Genomic DNA, 9,779 nt, shown 5'->3' on the forward strand with positions numbered 1-9,779 from the left:
TAGAGGACTTTTCCAACCTAAATGATTCCATGATTCTAAGCTCATCATGACAGTCTACTAATAGTCCTCATTTGACATAATGCAGTTTCTCATTGAACCCATGTGAACTTTTAGTAGACTACAAAATCTCCTGTGAGAGAAATCTGCCCTTTAACAAGATGCTGTGGACAGAAGAACAACTTCCTTTTTGCTTTCTTTGGGGTTTTGTTTGTTTTCTGAACCTGTTTCATACCAGGTTTTATGTAATACCCCTTGGTTTTGCAGCAGAACAGAAAATAAGCCTGTTTTTCTTCTTGCCACACACGAATTTACAGAAACCTGCCCTGGTCTTGCTCATGTCCTGTGATGGAGGTGGACAGGACATATCCTTCCACCGCATTCAAGAGGTGAAGCTTCCGTCATTAGAAATTTAACAGACATGCCTGTGGCCATACACAAAAGCTGATCGTCACACCTGCTTCTCAGAAAGATCTGTCTCTTTCAAGGCCCTGCATTAGAGATGAGGTCAAAATACACTTCTGACTTTGTTCATCTGAAGTCAAAAGTCAGCCAGTGTGGTGAGAAGGTCAGAGGTTCAGTGTGCAGCGGCAAATTTCCTTTAAGTTCACAAACACATTTGGCAGGGAGAGAGAGGATATCCGTCCCACGACATCAAATGGCAATGTATGTGCTCCATCTAAAGTCTTTCATTCTCCTCTTCCCAATTTTCTTGCAGTTAAGAGGGCAAACCCCCTCAGAACAGTGCCGTCCCTACACCCGCCACCACCTCCGATCAGAGTCGGTGTGCTGTGAACCTGCACCTCAGACAGGATGGGCGAGAATTCACGTGTGAGAGCCGCAGGGCTGTCAAGCTCTTAAAAGCAGAGCCGAAGCCCCAGCCGCCATCAGCCCTGCTATGCAGGACAGGGTTTGCAGGGCCCTTTATTCCAGCGCTGCGGTACGAGCGCCCTTCCCCGGCCCGCTCCTGCTCGCTTTGGGCCCCTCCGCCTGTCCCGCCCCGCTATGACGCCATCACCGCGCGCCGGCGCTGCCCCTTCCCGCCCGCTGGCGTCAATCTAGCGCGACGGGCGCGGAGCGGCGGCGGCGCCGAAGATGTAAGTGCGGGGCGGGGGCTGCGCCATCCGCGTCCATCCGGCCGGCCCGCGGCCCGACCGGCCCCTCCGCCGCGCGGGGCGCCGGGGGGAGCGCGCTGGGGCCGGCGAGAGGCGATGGCGGCGCGAGGGTCAGGGATGGGGCCTCGGAGCCGCGGCCTCCCGCGGCCGGAGGCGGGGAGGGCAGGGAAGGGAGGGCCGGGGCGGGGCCGGCCGGCGAACTGGGCCCGGGTGCCGGCGCCGCCGCGGGCCGGCCTGCGGGAGGAGCGTTGTGCGGGCCCGAGGGACGGGTTGCTGTGCTGATCTCGCGGCCCCCTGCCCCAGGGGCGCTATAGCGGAGCCACGGCGTGCGGACCTGGCTGCCCCGCGCTTCGCCGGCCGCGGAGCTGGGCCGAGCGGCTTTAGAGGGCAGACAAGTGCCGGGCGCCGAACCCTGCAGAAATTCTGCCGGTTTGCAGCTGAAGACCTGGAGCAAACTGTCAGTAAAGGACTCGCCTATAGCTTTACGGAAAGCCTGAGGGCGAGTTTGCTTCCTTTGCCGTAGAACTGCTGCTCTGAGTGTGTAGATTCTGTCTCTGAAGCAGAAGCGTGTGTGAGATGGACGTTTGGTTTGTGTCGATTGCTCTTTAGACTTCCTGGTTTGGGGTGGATGCCCCTAAACCAGCTATTTTTTAGAGAGTGAGAGGCTTTTCATTGTAAGGAAGAAGCATGTCCCTTAGAAATGCAATGTTGTTTAGCCTTGTGTGAGGACTATGATTTATTCTTTCCACATTTTCTAGTGAATGCCTGAACTTGTGCAGGTGAAAATGCCCACAAGGTAGGGTGAGGTTTCCAACTAAAGTGAGTTTGGCCAGTGGCATTCCTGAGAAAGGATTAAAACCACTAGTTCGTTTGGAGACTGCTTATTTGGTGCATCATTCAGTGAATGTTCCAAAGCCATGTAGCTGATCTGCCTGGTAAGTGCCTGTCTCAAGGAGCAGTAAGCGGTGAAACCTGAAAGGAGATTGTATCCAGGTGGGGGTCAGGCTCTTCTCCCAGACAATGGGCAAGAGGACAAGAGGACACAGTCTTAAGATGCACAGGGGAGGTTTAGGTCAGACATAAGGAAGATTGTCTTCACAGAAAGGGCAATTGGGCCCCTGGAAGGGGATGCCCAGGGAGGATGTGGAGTCACCATCTGTGGAGGTGTTTATAGAAAAACTGGATGCAGCACTGTGTGCTCTGGTCTAGTTGACATGGTGGTGTTGGGTCAGAGGTTGGACTTGATGGTCTCAGAGGTCTGTCCCAATGTTATTGATTCTGTGATTCTATTTCCTGCCTCAGCAGCAGGCTGGGTAACAGCAAATATGCTGGTCTTTATCTGTGTTTCCTCTTCCCTTCTCCCAAAAGGGGTAAAACCAGATCTGACTCTTGAGCACTAACCAGTAGTTTTATATGCTGATAACATTATGACTTTGATAGTCTGTAGGTGCAGAAGGAGCTGATGTGTAGGCAGAGATAAGCCAAATCTGGCTATGGGATATTAAGAAGAAGAAAAATGGGCTCTGGAGTGACCTAATTGCAGCCTTCCAATACCTGAAGTGAACCTATAAGAAAGATGGAGAGAGACGTTTTACAAGGGCCCAGAGTGCCTGGAGAAGGGGGAATAGCTTCCCACTGACAGAGGGCAGGTTTACATTAGAGATTAGAAAAACATTCTTCCCTGTGAGGGTAGTGAGGTCCTGGCCCAGCATGGCCCATCCCTTGAAATGTTCAAAGCCAGGTTGGAGCAACCTGGTGTAGCTAAGGCCATAGCTGGGGCATTGGAAAGTGATGAGTTTTAATTTCACACCATCCCACACCAGTCAGTGATTCTGTGATTTTTATGAAAGGAAAATCTTAGGTTTTCTGGTCTTGTGAAACCAGGAACCTGTCTGTTCTGTACCACCCAGCTGGTCTCATGCAGTGGCTTTATGAACTGCATGCCCCTTAGACCTTGCACTGGAGAGGCACAGAGCTGGATAGAAATGTCCTAAAGCTGAGTGACATACACAGGTTTGCTTGTCTTGGCTCCCTTTGCAATGCCCATGGGACAGTCTGCTTTCTTCCTGCCACTGGTGCTAGAGGAGACATTTCCTTTCCCAGCAACCTCTGCCAGTGGCACATCTGTGGTGTGGGTTTCCTGTCCTCCATGCAGAAAGGCCACGGGTGTTTCTTGGTTTCTGCAGGGAGCTGGGTTTGTGAATATTCATTTGTTTCTTGCAGTTGGTCTATTAGGGAAAACTGTGAAGCTGAAAATCAGGAAAGCAAGTTTGGCTGTTAAGAAGTAATCTCTTCCCAACCATACGTTTGATTGCAATTCAGAGAATAAAGTAATTGCTTGCCAGAAGCAGAGAAGCAGAAAGATTGTTGGATGCTGTGAGCTGTTTTTTCCTTGTTCACTGAGTTTGCCTGTGATGGGCGTGGGGATGGAGATGTTTCCAACATCTCGCATTACAGTGCATGTTTGGTGCCGCTACAGATAAGGCTGGCAGCTCCAACACACTTCTACTCATTCCCTGAATGTTTATTTCCTTGCTAGTTGAGGGTTTCACATTCCTTTAGAGGTTATTAAAATATTAGAGGCAGGTCTGTAATGCAGGTTTTAAACAATCCCCATGGAATAATCAAAATGCTACATGTTTATAGATGTTGCAAATTTTGTGATGGATGCAGCCCTTATATAGTAAACATCAGGAGGTCAACTAATGCCCAGCATTTCAGTGCTAAATAGAGAGGTGTTAAATTTGTCTCCTTTTGGATCTAGAGCAAAGAGAGAACTGGTTCTCTGAATCCAGGAGTTAGAAGTGAGATGTGAGACTTGGGGCCCATTCTGCTGTTATGGATATCTCTGAAGGGGAAAAGGAGTTACCAGGATTAAAAAAGAAGAGTTTGCTAAAACTTTTTCTGAAGTATCTGGAATTGCCTAATGCTTTAACTCCACAGTTTCAGTAATCCTGAATTATGTTCAAAGTTCAGTGTTTTTTGTTGCTGTCCTGTTCTTTATTTGGGTGTGAGGCTTTTGTTGTCTTTGGCTTTTCTTTAATTAAGCAATGCTTTCTGCAATTTGCTGTTAAAGGGCTCCCTCACCAACCAAGCGCAAGGACAGGTCAGAAGAGAAATCAAAGGACCGGTCCAAGGATAAAGCAGCTGCTAAGGAACCGAGTGAAAAGGATCGTGGTCGGGACAAAACACGCAAGAGACGCAGTGCCTCCAGTGGGAGCAGCAGTACCAGGTGGGTACTTTTATGGCAGTATCAAATGACAGCATTTTCAGAAATCAGGAGCTTTGTGGTAGTCTTGGGCCTGTTGAAAGTTTCTGTTGTGTTAGTCACTGTGCGAGTTTGTCTAACTTGAGAGGGTTTATATTGTAGGTATGAATTTCTTAGGTTCTCTGGTGAGCTGTGGAGTTACAGTCACAGTTACTCTCTTGTAATTGTCAGAAGTTTCTCAGCCATTGTTTTTCTAGGTATTCCACTAATTTTTATTCTTCTCCCCCTTGAAACAGATCCCGTTCCAGCTCAACTTCCAGCTCAGGGTCCAGTTCCAGTACTGGTTCTAGCAGTGGCTCAAGTTCCTCTTCTGCCTCTAGCCGCTCTGGGAGCTCCAGCACCTCGCGCAGTTCCAGTTCAAGCAGCTCTTCTGGCTCTCCCAGTCCTTCTCGAAGGAGACATGACAACAGGAGACGGTCCCGTTCCAAGTGAGTTTTATTTGTCTTCAAGGAATTGCCGGATGTCATGTTAATTCCATGTAGAATGCAAGATTGTGATCAGAACAGATTGTTCTCTGAAGACCATTTGCTTTCTCCATAACTTAGATATGTGAATTTTGTTAGAGTGGATGTGCTCGGTTTCCTTAGAATTCAAACATATGCCCTGTAGGAACAGAGATTAAAAACCTAATTTCTAATAGTTTAAAAATTTTAAATACCCATATTAAAAACCGTATTTAAATTTAAATATGGTTTTAATCAGTGTTTCCTTAGTAGTATGGGTCTGGATCAGAGTAAAGTTGTTCAATTCCTGTAAACTACAGCCAGCACTAACAGAAAAGTCAGGGCTAAAACCGGCAGATATGTGTACATATGTGTATTTATATTCTTATTTATGAAAAATAAAATAGGAAGGAGGGCAGAGGAAGCCCCTGTAAAGGTAACATGGGAATCAAGCTATCTCAATGTCTGTACAATTTTTCCTTTGCGTAAGGTGATGAAGGCTGATAAAAAACTGTGTAAGACTGTGTGGGGTTTTAGTATCACTCAATTGATGGACTTTAAGATTAGGAAGAAGCATAAAGATAAATTTTCTACATACTGGTTTGTTTTGGTTTTTTTTAGATTCCAGATTTTTTTTTTTTTAACTGCGAAGGCACTGTGATATGCAGCTAATTTTAAATAGATTTGTTTATGTTTTTTGACCTCTGTAGTAAATGGAAGATACAGAAATACAAATAGTTGAATCTGTTCATTTGCCTGATTGTGGTATGCTGTGATCTTTATGGCCTTATTTTGCCTCTTCACTTGTTGAGGCAAGGGATGTTTTTGTGTTTGCAGCTGGGAAATGTTTTAGCTATGACCACAACTTCATAGAAGTGCTTGCTAAATTTTATGTTTGTTACCCTAGTTGCAGTGAAGTTGAAAAGTTGCAAAAAAAAAGTTCTCAAATTTCAAAAGATTCTAAAACAAAAGCAGACAAGACAAATGCAAGTCCTGAGGTGTTTCTGAGTAGAACACCTTCACCACCACCCCAACACTGTAACTTCTTCAGAACAAAGATACCCTTCAATAAAAAGGGTATTCTTAATCGTGTGATAATGACCGGCTTTGGTTTTGTCCTGCGTGTTCCCTGAAAACTGTAAATGTTTTCTGTTGTCCAAATCAGGTCCAAACCACCCAAGAGAGATGAAAAGGAGCGGAAGAGGCGGAGCCCATCACCCAGACCCACAAAAGTGCATGTTGGAAGGCTCACTAGAAATGTGACAAAGGTAATAATGGCATGTTCCCTTGCAGTCAAGCATTGTGTTCTTCTGTAAGAATGTGTGAGTTGCTCTTTCAAAGCTCTCTGAACCTTGGTTGCTAGGAAGTTGCCAAGGTGTTGCTGTTGGATATTGTTTCTTTGTGTCCAGGTTGATCAGTGAGGAAAATTTTCATATGATTTTACTGAGTCAGGTACCATGAAGCCTTCTGAGAAACTGTAGTGCGTAAGAAGTGTGCCTGTTTTGTCAGTATTCCAGACCTTATATCCTGCTCTACGAGGAAAAAACCATAGAACTTGGGACAACAGCTGAAATTTCCTTGGAGGCATAAAGGATATTGGGCAGTTCTTGATAAAGGATCTGCAGAGAGCTGGGCTGGCTTGAGTTGTGTTTGCTAGAATGTAGTTTAAAGGTCTTCGGGGATAAAAGGTTTAGGCTCCTGAAAAAATGATGTGCTGTGGATTTACTGCTCTGTGCCAGCCAGGCCTGGCTGGTGAGTGTGCTCTGTTTTCATAAGGCTCGGTCTCTCTCTGCAGGATCACATCATGGAAATTTTTTCCACTTATGGAAAGATTAAAATGATTGACATGCCAGTTGACAGGCTAAACCCACACCTCTCCAAAGGTTATGCTTATGTGGAGTTTGAAAACCCAGATGATGCTGAGAAAGCCTTGAAACACATGGATGGAGGTAGGTACTGACCTGCAAGGAGCCTGTGGGCTTTTTTAAAGCTTCAGAGTAAATGGATTTGATCAGAAAATGAGTTAGAGGTGATAGGGATGTCTTTGTTGGGCAGATGTAAAGTACTGTCAGTTTTCAGCCCAAATGGCTTTTGTGAGGTTCAGGACAGATGCAAGAAATCACAGAACTATTAAAACGAATCTTTTTTTCAAAACAGTGAAAAAATAATTTTAAGCTTATATGAAAACCTTTCCAGGTTTACATCTTACAAACTGCAGTTTGGTGGGATTAGTAAAAAAAGTCTAGTAGGTTTGTGGACTTTGTCAGAATAACCCCTGAGCAGGGTGTGGAGTTCCTTGGGCTGATCCCACTTCAGTTGCTTGTGACAAAACAGTGAGTTGCAGTAATATGATGTGTATATGTTAGGTTGAAAAATACTTACTTCTCCCTGTTTCTGTGATGCCCTAAAAAGGCCAGATTGACGGTCAGGAGATCACAGCCACAGCTGTGCTGGCACCACGGCCTCGACCACCTCCCAGACGCTTCAGCCCCCCCAGGAGGATGCTGCCACCGCCGCCGATGTGGCGCAGGTCCCCCCCTCGCATGAGGAGGAGGTGAGAGCTGGGACAAGGCTTTTCTTTCTCAGTAGCAGCTCATTATCGCTGAAAGACTTGGCATGGGGACAATCCTGTTGGACTCCACTTTCTCCTGCCAAGTGACAGTAACACATTTTGGGCATTGGTCGAACCTGGGTTGCAGTTCCTAACTCATTAGCTCCAGCGTGACCTGCTCTGGTCTGCACCCTGAGCACAGTCTCTGGGAGAGGTCTCACCCTTCCCAGCCTGTTCTGTGGAGTGCGTTCTGCATAAAGGCTTCAAGATGAAGTGGGAACAGACTTTGGCTGATAGAACACTTGTGGCAGGCTGTGCCAGCTTCTTGTTTTTTGGAAGCCCCTTGTACCTCCCTCCCTCCCTCCCTCCCTCCCTCCCTCCCTCCCTCCCTCCCTTTCTTATTTCTGAATGGGTACATGACCAAAAAGCAGTCCTGTGTCAGGTGGGTGGAGTACACTGGCCCTGAGGTGTGATCTGACAGTTGTGCAACTTGGAGCTGATTGTGCTCAGGTAAGCTCTGAGTCTTTGGTGTTTACATATGTGTTCAACATATCTTACTTGTCAGTAGTAACTTGATTGCTGAACAGCTTTCAGCAAAAGGTTTAAAAATGAGCAGTAGTTACTGTGGCATAAGATCCAGGAGGCTTCTTGGTGCTCCTTTAAACACACCTTTTGCTGAGATCTCACAGATGCATGTTTGCCTCCTTTGTTATCTTTCCTACTCCAACTTTTACTGTCCTGTTAGCTCTGCTAGTATTCTGTGCCTGGAACCTGTCATAGCAGTAGCTATACTGATATGACTGTTGGTTGTAGTAGTGAGAAGCTTGAAGCTAAGCTACTTCTGGAGTAAGCTTCTTCTAAGGAGCGTCCTTGTAATTTGAAAGGATTTGGGTAAATCCTTGCCCTGAATATCACTCTTTTGGGAGTCAAAGATGACTTCAGGTGAAGGAGGATCTCATGTAGGATCTGAGCTCATTTTCTTTGAGGAAGAAGATAAGTTTCTTGTCTGTTGTTCGGGTATTAATAATTTTTTCCGGTTCCTTAAGCAGAGGGAGGATAGCTGGAATCGTCCTTCTGTGTCCTCTATGGAGCTGTGTTTTGCTCAGGCTCTTTTCCCATGGTGTGTGAGGGATTTTGGCAGGAGGCAGGGAAGTGTTTTTAAAAAGTTGGTAGCTGAGCTGACCAATTACTTGAACCTGTTGCTTGTCTCCTGACGGAAACTTCTCCTCGTTCCCTGCCAGGTCTCGCTCTCCTCGGCGCAGGTCCCCTGTTCGCCGGCGATCCCGATCCAGGTCTCCTGGGCGAAGGCGCCATCGCAGCCGCTCCAGCTCAAACTCCTCAAGATAAAGCAAAAGGACTGGACAGCTTTTTACTTTTTAACTTAAATCCCATCTGATGGAATATTGTACCTTTTTTTTATAATGAGTCTGGGTGAGGAGGAGTGAGAGATAATCCTGGCAGTGAAGGCAGTGTAAGAGGAGAGAACACCAGTTCCTGGCCAGTAACCTTTACTGTGAGGCTTCTGGATTCCTGGCATTGAATTGAAATAATTTCAAAATGGCTTTGATTTTAAAGGTTGCAAAAACATCTTTTCCAGATAGAGGGAGGGAAAGATGTTTCAGCCTCCCTTTCTCCAGTTAGCAGCTGCTGCTTGGTGATTGTAAACGTTTAGCACGCTGTACAGACCAGCATGTAAATCTTGAGCTAGTTCAGAACCCCAGTGAGTAAGACAGTGAGCCGCATACCTTGATCTCCAGGTGCCAGCCCAGGATTTTATCAGGGCAGCTGGAGCCCAGACCTGCCTGAGACTTAATTCAATACAGAATTGTTGCTTTTTTCCAGTGCCCCTGGATGGTTAGTTTCTGCAGAGTAAGCTCTGAGTAATGCTTACACCAGGCAATCACCACAGAAACAATGGTCCAGCCCAGTGAGCATGACACTATAGAGAAGAAGCTGAAAAGCCTAAGAAATGTTCTGTAGCTGCCCCCTTAAATGATTGTTTTCACCTTTTCGTTGAGGGTATTGGTAAAAACTTCCTACTCAGCCCACAGTGAAACAGTGTGCTTTTACAAATCCCAAATGAGCGACTAAGCACCAACCCCTTGGAAACTGCAAAGCAGAGAGGGAGGCTTGAAGCCATGATGCTGGCTGGATTAACGGGTTCACACAGGGAAAGGCAAAGAATTTACCACCTGTTGTACAGTCAATACTATTCAGAATTTTTTTGTTTTGTTTTGTTTTGTATAACTTTGTATCCTTTCGGGCCATGTTGTGTTTGTACTTGTGTAGGACAAGCAGTTGCTGAATAAAGCCGTAGGGTTGAGAAGCGCTGTGCCGCTCGCTGCCTCACGGTGCGCGGGGCGGGGCTGCTTGGGGGCGGTGCTCGTGCCCCTTCCGCCGGCTGC

General features: G+C 46.6%; 1 protein-coding gene across 2 annotated transcripts; it reads left to right on the forward strand.

Annotated features, from left to right (window-relative positions):
• Nucleotides 1-1,038: 1,038 nt before the first annotated feature.
• Nucleotides 1,039-9,705, forward strand: RNPS1 (RNA binding protein with serine rich domain 1). 2 transcript variants are annotated; one of them, XM_084216156.1, is made up of 7 exons: nucleotides 1,039-1,094; nucleotides 4,189-4,344; nucleotides 4,617-4,808; nucleotides 5,989-6,091; nucleotides 6,619-6,772; nucleotides 7,236-7,377; nucleotides 8,616-9,705. In XM_084216156.1, coding segments are annotated over exons 1-7 (855 nt in total). In that variant the 5' UTR covers nucleotides 1,039-1,092; the 3' UTR covers nucleotides 8,722-9,705. The 2 variants fall into 2 exon arrangements, with proteins under 2 accessions (XP_084072282.1, XP_084072281.1); XM_084216155.1 differs by lacking the exon at nucleotides 1,039-1,094 and adding an exon at nucleotides 1,148-1,222.
• The last annotated feature ends 74 nt before the right edge of the window (nucleotides 9,706-9,779 follow it).

The sequence above is a fragment of the Fringilla coelebs genome, assembly GCF_963513975.1.
Source record: "Fringilla coelebs genome assembly, chromosome: 16".
In the NCBI taxonomy this organism is placed as follows: Eukaryota; Metazoa; Chordata; class Aves; order Passeriformes; family Fringillidae; genus Fringilla; species Fringilla coelebs.